Source organism: Antedon mediterranea, chromosome 10 (assembly GCF_964355755.1).
Source record: "Antedon mediterranea chromosome 10, ecAntMedi1.1, whole genome shotgun sequence".
Taxonomy (NCBI): domain Eukaryota; kingdom Metazoa; phylum Echinodermata; class Crinoidea; order Comatulida; family Antedonidae; genus Antedon; species Antedon mediterranea.
The window spans coordinates 1,896,078-1,913,787 of NC_092679.1; the positions used below are offsets into that span (position 1 = coordinate 1,896,078).

At 34.5% G+C, this 17,710-nt stretch overlaps 1 protein-coding gene across 1 annotated transcript; it reads left to right on the forward strand.

Moving 5' to 3' along the window:
• The first annotated feature begins 151 nt into the window (after window positions 1–151).
• LOC140060900 (uncharacterized) lies at window positions 152–14,486 on the forward strand. The gene is made up of 26 exons (XM_072107270.1): window positions 152–300; window positions 1,849–1,953; window positions 2,207–2,271; window positions 2,548–2,669; window positions 2,842–2,999; window positions 3,094–3,183; window positions 3,478–3,541; window positions 3,914–3,980; window positions 4,401–4,495; window positions 4,616–4,742; window positions 4,857–5,009; window positions 5,360–5,474; window positions 5,579–5,660; window positions 5,872–5,968; window positions 6,159–6,228; window positions 6,347–6,534; window positions 6,741–6,792; window positions 6,892–6,939; window positions 7,045–7,106; window positions 7,503–7,589; window positions 7,691–7,952; window positions 9,256–9,421; window positions 10,301–10,414; window positions 10,734–10,958; window positions 11,506–11,675; window positions 12,195–14,486. The coding sequence occupies exons 1-26, from the start codon at window positions 196–198 to the stop codon at window positions 12,327–12,329; spliced, it is 3,024 nt and encodes a 1,007-aa protein (XP_071963371.1). The 5' UTR covers window positions 152–195; the 3' UTR covers window positions 12,330–14,486.
• Window positions 14,487–17,710: the final 3,224 nt, after the last annotated feature.

The following is a 17,710-nucleotide window of genomic DNA, read 5'->3' on the forward strand; positions in this document are numbered from 1 at the left end:
AGGGGCCCTCAACAATACAAGTGACATAAAAACATTACAAGTTAAAAATTGTGATATTGCAATGATGATAAAAAGACTTCACAACCTTGATATTAAACCAGAATACTACTTACCTTTTCAATACCTGCTCTGTTGACATATATATGTTGATACAAATTTCTGTAGATTTTTGGGAATAAATAACCGAGTACACGGATGTTAGACATCTGGAAGTTATGCGCCATCTCTTGTAGGATGTTGGACGCCTCCTTTGACAAGTCTTCTTTCGTAACATCCTGTCCCTTTGACAACTGCAAAAAGGTAAAATATGCCATGGTATGTTTCTTTAATTAAATTATCTGTTAATAAAGATATATAATATATACATGAGCTCTGATGAAATCATTTTTGCCTTTGGTTTTACAGTATATACACAATACCTCTTCTATTGTGTGCCTAATTCTTTGTGATTGCAAGACATCTCCGATGACCTGCGGCCTTGTTTGCTCCGCTAGGTATTTGTATTCTGGTACATTTTCTCGTGACCTTGTTGCAAATCGTAAATCGGACGAATGTCTTCGTGGTTCTAGAATATCTTCAAATACTAAATCATATGCAGCCATATCTGATTGATATTTAAAAAAACAAAAAAGTGAATAGATAGTGTTGCACTTATATCTCCTGCCACACCCACCACCTTACTTACCATACCACTACCCTAGGCCTAATCTACCTAACACCTGAGCACTGTCATCGCACATCATAGCCCCGTGCCACACATGCGACGATTGGTGTTATCTTACCGTCTAGGCCTAGATTTATTAAATCAATGCAATTTTTTTATAATGCAAACTGTATATTATATTGTTATAATTAAAGCATATGCAACAAATAAATTAGCTACCTAAGCCTAATCCTTGCTTTTTGCAAGGTAAAAAGGTAAGGCCTTCTGTGTTGAAGGTGTGATCAAAAAGGAGAGTTCTAAGCCCTTTACATTGGATCTGTTTTGAGAGCAGATCGTACGAGAATAATTCATTTTGGAGTAATCATATCTTTAAAGAATTCATTTTTTTATACTTTTTAATAAAAATAAACACATTTTTTTATGATAAAGAATACACAAAACTTATTTTTGTTTGTTAAGTTATTGTTCTATTACTAAATATGTAAATAAAATGTGAAATTATAATTTTTTCTAATGGTATTACCTGTACCAAAAATAGAACATTCTGTGACTGTAAAACGGAGCCGCTAGAAAAACAAAACAACCGGCTTCACGCTCTATTGGTTACAGCATACTATGTGTGTAGTTCGTGTATTATTTTTTGCAAAATTTATGTGGAAAAGGCGAGAAATTGTCAAATACTTGAAAAGAATGAAACTTAGAATATATTTAATTATATTGCTTACTTTAGTATTAGCAGTAATCGTAATTCATGCAAAGAAAAAGAACCAAATACAGGTGAATCTTCAGGTTGTTTAGAATAGGCTAGCCTATGTGGATCAAAAGGGTTAGTGATGATCACCAGAATAATCGATTTCATCCCATTAAAATAATAGTGCAGCTGGTGAGGAGATCATTTGGCCTAGCAGCGTGTGAATTGCATGGCTTTAGATATTAATGTTATTAATAGATTATGCTACTTTGACGGTATTATTTTATGCTGTAAGGAAATGCTAGAAAGTAGAATATCCAAAATTACAATTTAATAATCTATGTAATAATATAAATAAATCCATACCTCCCATTTTATAAGCCGAAATTAATAAATATCTCCAACATCTCCATTAAAAAAAATGATTCAGTTTAGCGCAGTAACAATAAATCATATGGTCATTATTATTTTATAAATTGTTACTTTTCCACAGAAAGCATCTCTTCAACTTCTTGAAAAAGAAACTAAGAAATTAAATTTAGATGAGTGTCAATCAGTTCAACAACAAGTAATTTCAAAACTCAGAATAACTGGAAAGGTGTGTACATATTTCATAGCTGCCATTGTGTTCACACTGTAGTTGTAGTTTAAAGTTGAGAAATGCATTCACACTGTTCCAAAATTTATTTTGAGAAATTCAGATTTTTGGATTGTAGCAAAAATTGTTTTCCAGCAGTCTGAGGAGACATGGTCACCAGTTCATTCTGTCTGTACTGATCCATGTATTTAACATTTATAAATTTTCTGCTGTAAAAATCTAAATTATTTAATTCTTCAACATTTTTTTACAGACTCAAAAAGCTATCATATGTGCTGTCAAGTCTCTAGACAATGATCATGACAACGGTTGGCTATGGTATGTGAACACGCTACAATTCATTTTCTAATAAGTAAAGCTCTGTCTATGTGACAAACAAATGTGATGTGCCCATATATGGACATGATGATGTCATATCACTACCGTATTTGGGAATATCGGTACCATATTTGGGCACATCACACTTTTTTTTCAAACTAGTTTGATAGTGTAGACAGAGCTTAAGTATGAGTGGTGTTCAATAGCACTAACTTTTCTGTTGTTTACACTGTATGTTACCTCTGGTAATTTATTAATTAATTATTCTTTATTTAGGTCTGAATTAGGAACACTATATAATCTAAATGAGGAGAAATCAAAGGCCACAACATGCTTCAAACAGGCAACCAAATTGTCTGGTAAAATTAGTGAATTTGTGCACACTTGGCACTTCATAGGTAAGAAGTCTGGGCAACCATTATTATTGTATATTGGTTTTATGGGTAGTCTAGATTAGCCAGTCATGATGTAGGACTCTCTGCTTTTTCATGAAGAATACTACACTTGGTGAAGGCACAAGGCTGTTCCAACTTGAGATCACGCATTGAATAAGTTTTTATTTCTACGTAGGACCTTTCATAATTGGTAAAGCTGAAGTTGATGGAGATCCTGTTGAATATTTTGGAGGAATTCATAATGTATCTAGAAAAAGATTTAATAAGAAAGTGCGATTTTACTCCGAACTCACTTCTGGTGGTGAGATCAAATGGAAAAAGTTTGATCAAAGGGTAAGATTTCAAAATATAAAATAAGATTGAAAATCCACAATTTAATGAAAGGTAGGAAAGGGAAAATAAGAGCAACTTGTTTATGTTTATACAGGCAGAGTCAGATCCTGTTCAGATTTCACCAGATGTAAATTGGAATGAGTTAATATCATCCATGGGGTCATTAGCAATTACAGAATGGCAGGTAAATATATATAAAGGTATCCAGTATCATAAGCAGAATCCAGGATACAGCATCATATGTAAAACACCTGTAAAGCCTATGTATTTTATACACTAGAATAAATAACCATGTCCATGATACAGGCATCACATGTGATACACATGAGATGGTGTATTACAGATTTTGCCTATTATACTGGACAAACATTGTCATGTGATAAGAAATACAGCACTGATTCAAAATACAGTTACTCCAAAAAGAGTATATTTTAAAGACAGAAAATGACAAAAATTGTGTTATTTAAATTTTTTAAAGGGATGGGCAGTTGGCGAATTTTCTGTCAACAACAAAGATGAAGATGTTCTCATCCAATGCCATGGTTTGTATCTAATATTTTGACTTATAGTTTTCATTTTATTTTTCATACTTTTTATAACATTATTATTGTTATTAATGCACAATACATTATAGAAGATTTCAAGTTAATATAATATTATAGCAGACTGACAACAAATCAATATTTGAAATTAACCATTTTTATTACCACATAAATGCCAGCTTAAACCACGGATCCACCTGTCAATAACTTAATACATATTTTTTATAAAGACACCTGCAGACTACTAAGTTAAACTAATTTTATTTTATTCATGATGTAATGAATTGCTTTGTATGTGTGACTTGAATTATTTTAAATAATGTAGAATAGAATTATTGTTTTTATTAATTACATTTTGTTCATCATTTTCAGGAGTTTCCCATCTTCTTGTTGATGATGTCATCATTACTGGAGACGTCTATAGAAGATCTGAATATTGGTGCGTTATAAAAAGTTAAATAAAAATAATGATACATATTTTATTTTATGTCTTTAGGCAATGTGGCCAATGATTACCAATTGTAAATGAATCACTGTCCTATCAGATAGGTGGTAATCTCCCTGATACAGGGGCTATTTTGTGAACCACTTGGGTAACCCCTTACTTGTCTCGAATAATGTACTGGGTTCTTTAAAGTGCACATGGGTTATAATTGTGTACACTGGACCTACGGTTTGTAGTCCTTATCTGGGAAGACTTGTTCCACCACCACAACCCTTGCCGATATTGTTGGCTCTTTAGGTACGGTAAATGGCGCCTCTTAACCACCAATTTGACTTGTTATTTAAGTACAATTTATTTATTACATTGTCTGTACTCATAATGTTTCAATGTTGTTTTTTTAAATTTTATTTTTAGGTTTGGTATACAGCTTACTCTTGGAGTGCACTCACTGTACATACCTTTGAGGTCTAAAGGCCCCATAACATTTCAATGCCGACTCAAATTAGCAGGTAAGCCTACAAATATGTTATATTAATATTAATATAACTGTCAGTTCATCAATATTTGAAATTGCTGGATTGTTGTTAACAGAAAGATTTAACAGATTATTTATAATTGTTTTAAATAAGGAGCACAGAAGTTCACCGTTCATAAACCAACTATGCTACCAGATTTAGTTGACGGTCATGTTCTTGGAGATATGTTAGCGATTCCAGTTACAAATTTACAAACAAGAAAATGGCTTAAGAAAATCAAGTAAACCAATCTTATTTCATTTTGATTTTTATAATTGAACTCTATTGGCCTTCTTGAATATATCATTCATAAAGTGAAGGTAGCTAATTTGCATAACATCTTATTTTCGTATAGAATATCTATAAGTGAGCAGTATACAGGTGTTCCAATTGAATTAGTGCAAGAACCACCTGTAAATATAGCACCTGGACAGACTATGCCAGTTAAATTAAAATTTAAAGAAGTGGATCTAGGGTCTGATCAAAAACGAGAATGTAAAGAAATCAGGTGATGTATAAGTTTGATATTTAAGATTTTCAGATGGCAGTCAACTCTCCTAATACTAGACTCTCTGGAAACCAGAAACACTCCCGATACCAGACTTTTCTTGAGGACTGAAAGTGTCCGGAATTGTGAGAGTTGTCTGTTAAATAATTATTTATGCCATCTGCATCTCCTATAAAAACCCCTGTAGGTAACCCCCTCTTCTCCGCTGTAGCTGCAAAGAACATTAAACAGTACAGTACTACAAAATATAACTCTAATGTCAGAATTTTCTGCAATTACCTTGTCTGAACTAGCTATAGAACAGTCCACTTTCTCATAAAATAATGTGGTTTTTTTTTCTTCTATAACAGCTTCAAGTTAACAGTTACATCAGTAGAAGGCATTAGTGAACATGTGACTATCAACTTGAGGTGTCGACACTTGCAACAATCGTTCATCTTCACATTCTTAGATCACGATGGATCGGTAAGTGACATCTTTTACATATTTACATTATGCCATAGAGGAATATCAATTTTGTTTAAAGAAAGGAAAAGAACTATGTTTTGACCAGGATGTTTTCTTTATAGGTACAGCATGCAGCATCAATTAGTCCAACCAAAGACTGCCCTCAAGGTGTCTGTCCTGTTGTCCTAACACTCCATGGAACAGGTATGATTACTTTATATACCTGCCCAAACCAAAATGGTTATTGATACTTTAATCTCCATTACCCTCTTCGTCCTTAGCAAGTTTTCAGAACACTAGACAAAGAATAAATGTTGAATCGTCCAAATACTATCGCAGTAATGAACTAAAAGGTATATACTCAGCTTATATGAATGCGCACAGATATTGGTTAAATTTTCTTTTATGTTTTTAGGTGTGCCGGCCCAGAACCAAGCAGATGGCTATAAACGAATGGAGAAAGGTGATTGGATATTTGGACTAGACTCTGCTTGGGTTTTGGCCCCTACAAGGTTTGTAATCTTACCACCAGAAGTTTCAAGTTGATTCAAAAACAGAAACTTTCTAGGCCTGAATTTGTATCAGTATATCTAACATTTTACATTTTCCCCCATCCGTCGTGCCCAAATCTTTAATTGATAATTTACAGCCCAGCTCCTTTATGGGCTAAATATTTTTAGGTATTATTTCTTTTATTCTTAGGCATGGTGCACACAACTGGGAAGGGCCAGGTATGTTTACTGCAATCACTGCACTATCTAAGCTACAACAGGTAATGTCAAACTACAATTGTTACTAGAATCATTTAATCAACTTTATTCTGTTTAGCTGAACAGAAAGAAACTTTTTTTTCCAAATCCAATCATATTTATGCGTATTTTTTATGACAGTTAACTAAGAAATCATCGTGGATGAGGAACACAGTGGATGAAAACCGTGTAATCTTCGCAGGTCATTCAATGGGAGGTCATGGAGCGTGGCATCTAGCGACTCACTACCCAGATCGAGCTCTTGCCGTAGTACCGTTGGCTGCGTGGAATAAGAAGGAAGAGTATGGAGATAGTAATGTTTTCTTTAGGTAAAGTGTTAATCTGTTAACATTGATACTGCTAGGCCTAGTAGGCAGCACTGTTATCCTGTGGGACTTTGTAGGCCTAGTAATAGTGTAGCTCACTCTACTAGGTCAGCGTAGGCAGCTCTGCTATCCTGGGATACTTTGTAGTATTATAAGGCTTATGTTTATAATATGCCCTAGTACATTCTAATCTTCCTTTCATTTTTTAGACATGATATCAGTGCAAGTGACGTTGACCCAGCTACCAAATCTATTCTTGAGGTAATAGTAAACATTGTATAAAGTTAAACTAAAATTATTTATATTCTTTTATTTATCTCTTATTTTTATTGTTTTATTTTTACATTCTCTATTCCACAGGCTTGTATCGCTGAAAATGAAGTTGATAGACATGTTTCAAATTTACAGGTAAAAATAAATGTTAGTTACTTTCACACAAACAAATTTAAAACTATTAATATCAATACTTATAATTGAACATATCAATAATGTATATGTATCATTTGTTTACAGGGTATACCAGTTCTTAGTAGGATTGGTGCAAATGACAGAACTGTTCATCCATTTTTTCTGAGGTATTGTAACTTATTTCTGCTCTTGTACAAGTTTAACCCTCAGATTTAAGGATACATACACAATGGTTTACTAATAAATGAAATGAATGTAAATTTCCTATGAAGGATGAAATTAAGTTTATCTGTATCTGAATGTGCTGCTTGTAAACTTCCAATAAATATACAATATGAAAAATTGCATTGTATGGTTTAAAGCTCTGTCTACACTATCAAACTGTATGTGAAAAAAAAATGTGATGTGCCCATGAACATGATGATGTCATATCACTACTATATTTGGACATATCACTATCACACTTTTTTTGTCAAACTAGTTTGATAGCGTAGACAGAGCTTAAGACAAATATTCTATTTTCTGGCATTGTATATATTATTGTGTGTTCTAATGTTTTACAGAAGAATGTATAGACGTTTAAAAGAAGAGAATGTAAACGTAACATACAAAGAGATTCCTGGAAAAGGGCATTGGTGGTGGGATACATGGTAAGTCAATAGAAATTTATCTCAGAAAAATGGATACCTAGTTATTTCTTTTATGACGTTTAATTTTTCTTTTTCTTATTATTTTAATTTTGTTTACATAGGACTACCAATGATGGTGGTGCTGTCAATGATCCCCAGTTAAGAACCTTTATGAATGAATATTCATCAATTACTTCAACTTTTGACCAATCATGTGACTCTGTTGATCAGGACTGTTCTATTATGACAAAGGGTAGATATTCTAACAAAGAGATTGATGGAAAGTCTTATACTTTAACAGTGATAAATCCAGCTCTTGGAGAAAGTCTAAAAGGTTTAAGAATTATTCAACAAATTGTTCCATATAGGACCAGTAAAGTAAAGGTAGGCGTATTATTTTGATAATGATATTGTTTATATAAACTGAACAATGGAGTTGTGTTTTGATGGTTATAATGCTTGGCTACCAATCCAAGAGTCCTGGGTTCATGTCCTCTCATGTCAGGATTTTTTCTAATGACAAATTACAACTACTCCATTCCCAAAGACTTTGTTTATGGAAAGCATGTTGTGTATATGTGGGTGCAGGTCAAGTCGGCCCCAAACCGTCTCGGCCAAAGTCAAGTCGGCCCCACGTCATGTCGGCCCCAAGTCAACTCGGCCTCAAGTCAACTCGGCCTCAAGTCAACTCGGCCTCACGTCAACTCGGCCAAAAACTAATCGGTCAACTCGGCCACAATAAAGTATGGAACGCAAAAAGTGCTTAATATTATTACGATTCTTACTATCCACGTTTTTAAAAAAATGAAGAAATAAAAAATATAATATCATATAAAAAAATGAACTCATTGCCGATATGAATAGAAGTACCCGCGTGTTACAAAAAACATGTGCAGGTACCGTATTTTAGGAAATCGAAGACGGAGGCCTACGTTCCACCATTTGGCCGTAGAAAAAATGATCGTACATCGTTTTTGTGCATGATTTGCGTTTTTTAAAAAGGGGAATCCCCCGGTCAGCGAAAACACGTAGCAGTTGTAGATATCGAAAAAGCTGGCAAACGCGCAGGGAGGCTCAGCTACAAAATTTTATTAAACGTAAATAAAGGAAAGTTGGTGAAATCATTCCTATTTTTTTTGCTACATATATTATTGTCTAAATAATAATGTTCATTAAAAGTCAGAATTATTCATAGTTAAAAAATTGTGAAGAAATATTATTTTATCAATCCCCTTCATTTGCACTTTTTGCGTTCCATACTTTAACGGGGCCGAGTTGACCGATTATTTTTTGGCCGAGTTGACGTGAGGCCGAGTTGACTTGAGGCCGAGTTGACTTGAGGCCGAGTTGACTTGAGGCCGACTTGACTTGGGGCCGACTTGACTTTGGCCGAGACGGTTTAGGGCCGACTTGGATCGAAACCGTATATGTTTGTCTTGTGAACAGGATTGCCATCTTGAAGAAGGATAGTGAATGAATTAGCTTATGGTTATCCTTGGCAATTTTCCTAAATAAACAAATCACTAATAATAGTCTTTACTGTATATTGAATTCTCAACTGGAGATAAATCAAAACAAATGCCCATGTTAAAATCATGGTTCGTATAACAACATGTTATTGTGTTTCATTTTTAAGTGTTTTTAAGTTTTTCAAAAGCTCAATAGTTATACACTTTACTTTTCTCAGATGAGTTTTTTAACTGATGGAATTACTATAGAAACTACCAACGTAAATAAACTTAGTATTTCAGATGTACCACATGTTGGTATCACCTGGCCAGGTTTGCAGTTAGTGATTAACGGTCTTCCCGTCACTATTGAAAAAACTCCAGTCAGTTTGTGTAGAAAATCAGGTTAGTAATACCTGTACTATAATTAATTAATTAAACAACGCTATCAAACTTTGTGACAGAACAATGTGATGTGCCCATATATAGACATGATGATGTCATATCACTACCATATTTAAGCATATTACTATCTTATTTGGGCACATCACACTTTTTTTAAAAACTAGTTTGATAGTGTAGACAGAGCTTATGGAAACTATTATTTTGTCAATTTTTAGACAAGATATTTAATCGATTGATTGGGTAGTAATTAATTAACATTCAAATGATTGCACAATTATATTCAATTGATTTATTACTTAAAATATAGGCAGACAAGAATCTTCTGTGAATTAACATTCTAGTAGATCATTCATTTACACATGATTGCAGTATCCGTGAAAAACATAGATTGCAACAATAAATATAAATAGAGAATGCATTAAGTGTTGCAATATTGGTTAAGATCACATATCCAACTTCAATGTAAACGATTTATTAATATTTAAATTACAATACTTGTGGAGTAACAGTACCTTTTCTCAAGACAAAAAAAATGTGAATTTTATTGTATAGTAAATCACTCTATTAAATATTGGCAGTTTAGGTGATAAAATAAGATTGGATTAGTTAAACCAATAGCATTACATTTATAGGCACATTTTATAAATACAATACAGTTGACTCTTAACAAAACCACTTTAAAAAATGCATTTTTCAGTCTTTGCCAGTTATTTTTTTTAATTTGCTAAGTTTAATTTCTAAACTATATTTTTAAAATGTGGCATAGTAGTTTGGTGCCCTCCTCCAAATCAAGGTTTAAGTGCGTGATTCTATTCTTAGTACAAGTCTACTACCTAAGCTTTAATTTCCAGTATACAGAAATCTGTGTTTAATTTTCAGGATTGTGGGAACAATGTGATGATGGCAATATAATGGGAAGTGATAAAGAGCGAGGACCAGCAAATTACGGACCGGCACGAAGAGTAGCAGAACATAGTTTTTTAATAGTAATAGGTAAAGGTATAAAACTCTATTTTAGTAGGGAGTTTTGATTTGCGACGACACCGTAGGTCAGGTCAAACATCAAACCTGTGTAGAGGTGAAGAGAAAGAACAAACATCCCAATATTTCCGCATGCGCACATTGAACTAACATGTATTTTGGTCGTCGGTCATCGTAAATCAAAATCTTCCTAATAATGTCGTCTAATTATTATATTATTTAGTTTTTATTGCATTTCCTTTTTTATTGAACTGTGTTTTTTTCTAAGATTAAATATTTGAAGTGCTTATACACCGTATTTAGATTTATCCCTTTTAGACATTTTTTACAGGAACACAAAACAAAGAGTCAGCACCACAATTGCTTAAACTCGCTGTCTACATAGCCAACCTCTTCTTTCTCACGTCTGACACTATTGCACCAATTATAGAAGATTCCACTTTAACAGAACAACAGGCTGAAGACAATAATCTTATTGTTATTGGTGGTGTTGATGAAAATATACACACTTCAAAATATCTAGAGAAACTTCCAATTACGTACGATAAAGACAATGGTACATTTATTTCCTCAAGTAATTAACTCTCATTTTGTTCTGCCAACATTAGCATAGATAATTTAAGCTGCAAATTGAGCTTGTTTGATTGGTATCATAGGCATCCCATGTGTTGCTGTATCATGGAAGGGCACTGTAGGTTAATAGTTAACATCCATGATACAGCCGTTACATGTGAAACACATGAGATGTTGTATCTTGCCTAAGAATGTGATGTTTTTGCTCTCAACACAATATTTTCAGAGAGAGTTTTCACAAAGTGTTCATATTCCTATAATAAAACAATAAATAGTTACTACTCACTACTCACTAGCGCTTAAAGCATATTGTCTTGTAACAACATGTTTTATTGTCCAGAACATGTATTTCTGTGACCCTTTAAGAGTGCAATTATTACTTAGTGTCAATCTACATTTCTTTATCTATAATCATAAAACATTACATAAACCTCTTTATTACATCACTACTACCATTTATTGATATCGGCCGTCTGTTTAGTTAGAACAATATTTTTTCCTCCATGGTTTGAAATATTTGATCTTTTCAGGTTTAAAATTAGGGGAGTGTACATTTACGTCATCAAGGACAGGTCTACTAGCACTAGCCCCACATGGCAAGCAGGGATTAGCACTAGTCCTTATGGGCAACTCTCTGACTGGTTTAAGAGACGTAGTTAATTTAGCTACCCCAACCATTCCACCAATGACTAGATCACCAGTAAGTAGGATGATATTTAATATGTACCCTCTTAACCTCTGTCTACACTATCAAACTTTATGTGACAAAAAAAAATGTGATGTGCCCATATATGGCCAAGATGATGTCATACCACTACCATATTTAGGCACATCACTACCATATTTAGGCACGTCACACCTTTTTGATAGTGTAGATGAAGCTTAAAACATCACTCAATGTCATAAAACATTGTATAATATGCTTCTGTCGCCACAGTCATTACATGGCAGTTATGTGTTCAAAGTCTAATTTCAATATTTTAGTTATTAAAGCTCTGTCACTACTACTACTACACTATCAAACTAGTTTAAAATAAGGAGTGATGTGGCCACATATGGTAGTGATATCATGTCCATATATGGGCACATCACATTTTTTTGTCACATAAAATTTGATAGTGTAGACAGAGCTTAACATTTACAACATAATACAATATAAACCGAGTCCTATGCCTATTACTATGTTTTTTATTACTAATTACTGTGTTTTTTCTTATAGTTTTCCAACATGGTACCTGATTTTGTCATAACAGGACCAGAGTTTTCGAGGAAAGGGGCAGGAGGATACCAGTGTACTGGATTCTGGGGCAACCAATGGGAGTATCGACTTGAACTGTCTTCATGCGCTTGTTGATGGTAGTTATTGCTTTTATTTTTATCAAATTAAAACAACAACAATGTGATGTGCCCATATATGGACACAATGACGTCATATCACTACCATGTTTGGGCAAATGACACCTTTTTGTCAAACTAGTTTGATAGCGTAGTCAGAGCTTAACATTTTACTTAAATTTTGACGAAATATTTGGTGGATTAAGTGTGTGGAGGTATTAGTGCAATTCATTTCTAGGATCTGCTACTTAACATGGATTTTGTATGACTGTTGTGATCTAAAAGGCATAAGAGCCTAGAGCCTACAGTTTATAGTACAGGCCAATCCATACAAACTACAGTGTGTATATATTTGTAGCAAAACTCATGGTGGACATGTTATCAGCTCAGCCTTGATTGGAACAAATTCTGCAAGTTTAGTTTAAAATCCTACAAATACAATTTTTTTTTTTGATGCAGTATTTAGCAGGTGTATTTTCCTTTGGTTGAGTTTCTTCTTTTTTGTTTTAATTCGCTTTTTCTTGATTTGATAAAATTACAACAGAACGTCTCAATATATTATTAGTATTCATTTATTTATTTAGTACATTTATCTTGGTTTTACAAGTGATGCCTAGTCTTAGCCACTCCAGACACTAGAACAATTATAGCAACGTCTACAGCTGTTTAGAATAACAAAAAGACAAGGAACAACTAAAAGAGCATTTTAACAAACAAAAAAATAAAAATAAGAGTACAGATATTTTCTACAAAAACAATGATATATTTTCTGTATACCAATGAAGCTCGTAACTCCAGTTATTTTTAAATAATTTAATTTTTTAAAATCATGGTTTATTTAATAATTATTAATAGAAAATAAAATGCAAATTAGGAAGAAAATTACAACAAATTTTAAATAAAGTAAAAACATGTTTAATTTAGAAGCACTTATTGTTACATCATGATTTGATTTTGGTTGTTCGACGACAGCCTGCCATTGAAATAAATGTTACGTGGACTTCTCATAAAAACACACGGCGTCAATATACAGTTCACATATATTGCGCAAACCGTTCCCAGAAAAAATTGCGCACTTTCTTCAAACGTCATACCACTCGACACGCGGTACATATCAAATAAGAAATACGGTGACCATCCAACTATGTGAATCAAAAGCGCGACGACCAACGTCCTGGAACAACGACGCCGTTGTAGAAGTCTTTCGTTGTCTGTGGACGGCGAAAACGGTCTATGAAGACGGTAGAACACTTTGGTGTATAATGTTATATAGAGAAAACATGGGATGATTAGAAAGGCGCCTGTAATATAGATATAATATGCTAAGCTTCTTTTGTTGGCTGTGATTATTCCAACTGTACATATGTTGTGTGCTGTTGAAGTGATGTTTGGCTCCTGGACGTCTAAGTTAACAAGACTTGTGTAAAACATAGGCATTGGTATCATTGACGCTAAAGTTATACACCAAGACACAAAAATAGACATTTTGCAATTTCTCATCGTACACAACTGCGAAAACTTTAACGGATGACATATAGCGACGTAACGTTCCACACAAACGAGAACGTGTGTCAACAACGCCGTAGCACCTACAACGGTTGTGAAGTACCCGCTAAAACGGCACATAATGTTCAGAACGCGACTCTCGCCGTCGGTACTGGGTGCGTACAAAAGAGTCGTTAGTCGTAATGGTGCGTCCGCTAACAACATCATTATGCTACAAACTACGATATTGATGATTAATAACATGGTGGATGATTTACGGCGGCGACGACATATATCGGCGGATAGTAATCCGTTGGTGATAAGTCCAAATATCATTAGAAACACGAAGATCGAACATAAGGTGTAACGCAACCCGTTACTTTGCACAATCCTAGAATTCATATCCATAGTTTTCGTTGTATCATCTTTTATACGCGTATAATTACGCTGTACGCCCGATATAATAATTCCTTAAACAGGCCTAGAACGAATCGAAAACATTAACTCACTTTTATAGTGTGTTTATCGCTTTGAACAGCGAAAGCTCTGCGGTCGACTTGTATATAACAAAAACAACCATAAATATGTGCGTAAATGGCCAGTCCATGACACGAGTAGCGATATATCAGGTTCGTTTGCTTACACTTCAAACTCGCATCTACTCGGCTGCTGTTCACATTTTCGATTTTGACTATCAATTAATGACACGATATACCAAGTTCATTTGATTCGTACATAAAAACACCAACGCAAACTAATCTCGGATAAATATGACGCGCCAAGCGGTCATTTCAAGCAATCGGTAGAGAGTCGTACAAATCAAATCCATGAGTTCAAATATAAATTAAAAAGTGAGGTCATTTAATAAACAAAAAATATCTTGTAAACATCACATGTTAACTGATAATGATATAATTTACGATTAAACAAGCTGTGCATACATATGGAATTACTATACAGTACAGCGATGACCGAATATAGGGCTAGGCGGGGCTAATCGGGGCTAGGCTTATAAAGACTTAAACGGCGTTCGAACTACCGACTATAACATCCGCCGATAGTGTAGCGCCTGGGTATATCCCCAAGCACCGTTTACAAATCAATTTCCGTACACTTCGACGGAAAGCTGGAGAAGACCCGCAGAATATATACGGCGCCGCAGCGCAGATGAAGTACACATGCCACCAAATACACACGTTGACGAACGCACAGCTATCAAAGAACGCGTCTTTGCCGCTGATACGGTACGACTCGAACGCAATTAACGGCGACCAACAGAATACGTACGTCGCAAGCACTATCAACATGGTTATGATAAATTTTCGACGAAGATTAAAGTCATCATGTCCGTCAATCTTTTTCGTCGTCGTCTTCTTTTGTCGCATCAGTACTTTTAGATGAACGACTGCGACGGTATACGAGACGATGGTCCCGACTATGGGAATGATCAAAAATACTAAAATACATATTGAATATGCGACTACGTGCGATTCGTATCCACCACCATCATCTCGAGTATAGTCACATATTACACGCGTGTACGTTGTATTTGGCAAAACTATAGACGTAATATTAAGAACGAGCGTGTTACGTGTACGAAACGGTATACACAATGACGTAATCAGAAAGACGACTGAACCTCCGGTGACCAATCGGAAGGCAGAGTTCGCTGTGCAGAATCGGCTGTATACTATGGGCTTTAGCACCGCTAAACATCGTTCAGCACCCAATAGGCAATGTATCCAGAGTAAAATTACACCGGTGACTGACGAAATATAGCCGAAGAAACCGCATAGTTCTCCTGAAAGTATAACAGACGAAGTGCTTGCCTTGGGCAGTCCAGTCAACATCTTCACTGGCACTACAATCAGTAACACAAGTAAATTGACGACGAATAACGAACATAACAGCGTGTTCGTTGAGGTGGCAGCTCCACGCGAAGATGTTGGTGATATTCGGCGAACATTCTTTAAAGCAACCCCATTTCCAACTAATCCAAGTACGATTGTAATCACGTACATAATTATCATTAAAATGCGTACATATTCATGTTCTAAAATATCTTCTTGAACATTTTCAAATCTGTTTTCGGTATACATAGTGAAAGAAGAACGTATATGTTTCTCCTCTAACAAGAACGTAGGCCTCAGTTCCTCTAACTAACTTCTTAAATGCTAAGAGTTAGACGAGATAGTACTTTGTTATAATATGAATGACACTTGGTGCTTATTAGCCTTTTCAACGCCTTACTTATCTCTCGGTATTGGTCAAGTGATTATCATTTGATTTAAGTCCTGTTCAAGACCTCTCATAAATCTCCACATGCTTTTCATAGCACACGAACATCTCAGAATGTTCATCAATAAATCAGCAGTACTTAATCGCTCTTTGATATCGAGGGCGCACTTTTTAGACCAGTTTACCTGTATTTTGTTTTTTTTTTATCCGTACTATATTACATTTTTGTTCTCGCATTGTTGTACTAACACATTCATTTGCATTTGGTATTCGATTACCATTGCGTCATATTACGCAACAGCAGCCAATTTTCTTTCACTGTATAGTTTGACTGTTTAGAGAGAGGGCGGTAGAGATGTTGTATTCGATATGTGAAATCTGTTTTTCTATCTCTCAGCTAGTTCGAATGATTAATTGATTCGAATGAACCACATGATTTCTCATTGTAAGTCGATTTATTTTTGTTTTAACAGCTTAAATATACAAGGTACATTATGTGACGTGTGCCTACGTTCTTTAAATATTAATAACGAGTAAGATCACTGCAGCTTAACATTACAAATATTAAATTTTAATTATTAATTAAAATTTGTAATTCGGTTTATTAATCTCGGGTTTAGTACGATTGTATCTTAGCGTAACAGAAACAGCTGAGCACCATATTCAATTATTTCAACGAACGCCGCCGGGAACCAGTGCCGAAAAGAGTGTGACGAACATACGCCCTCTATAGTTTATTAATTTTTTCATTTTCAAATAAAGTTCATAATACACTGTCACGATGTTATTTATTGTACGAAACCACTGTACCGTGAGTTTTTTTTTATTGTATACGACACAATTATGAATTTTAAATAAAAAATTATCAATAATTATTTTGCGAGCAGAATTATATAAATAGCCCCCTCTGTTGTGTATGAACGCGAGAAACGGATTCATTGGCCTCGACTTCAACTATTCTCTCGTTACGAGCGTGATTCATTAATTTGTTTCAGAAACCGAATGATTTCTTGAAACTTTAAGCCATGTTGGTGTTGCTTCATTCATTGAAAGGAGGTCACGGGGTCAAGTATCGCGTACTCACTTAATTCTCTCACCTTCTGATGTATAGATTTTCATAATGTGATCATGTAATTTGTAAGACATAATCTTAACGATTCGATGTGTAATTATCAATGATATAATTTCACTCGTGTATGTCAATTAAACGGCGTAATTATACGATACTATACTCATTCCTGTTTTGTATATAATGTACACAAAACACTAAAATATTGATCGTGATTCAGTTCACATTTTTAGTTACATGCTGTGGATATTATAGGTCAAAAGTAATGTTTACAGATAGGAAGAAACGTTCTCAGTTTTACCGATACCGATAACGGATTTAATTACATTTCGTTATTGTTTAGAAACGGGCCCAATCTAACATCAACGCGTATTGTTCTTTCACAATATAATATTGGCAAGAAACGCTGGTGGAATAGGCCTAGATATAAAACAATGTTATTATAGCCTATTACCGTCACACATATCCTGAATGTATTGACAATATTTAGGCCTAGTCTCTACCGTATGACGATTAAAATACTGTTGGCATACGGCACCGGTGTAATTTACCGTGTATTTTACTAGACTATATTACATAAAGCGAGACACATTGTTAGAGCAGCAATA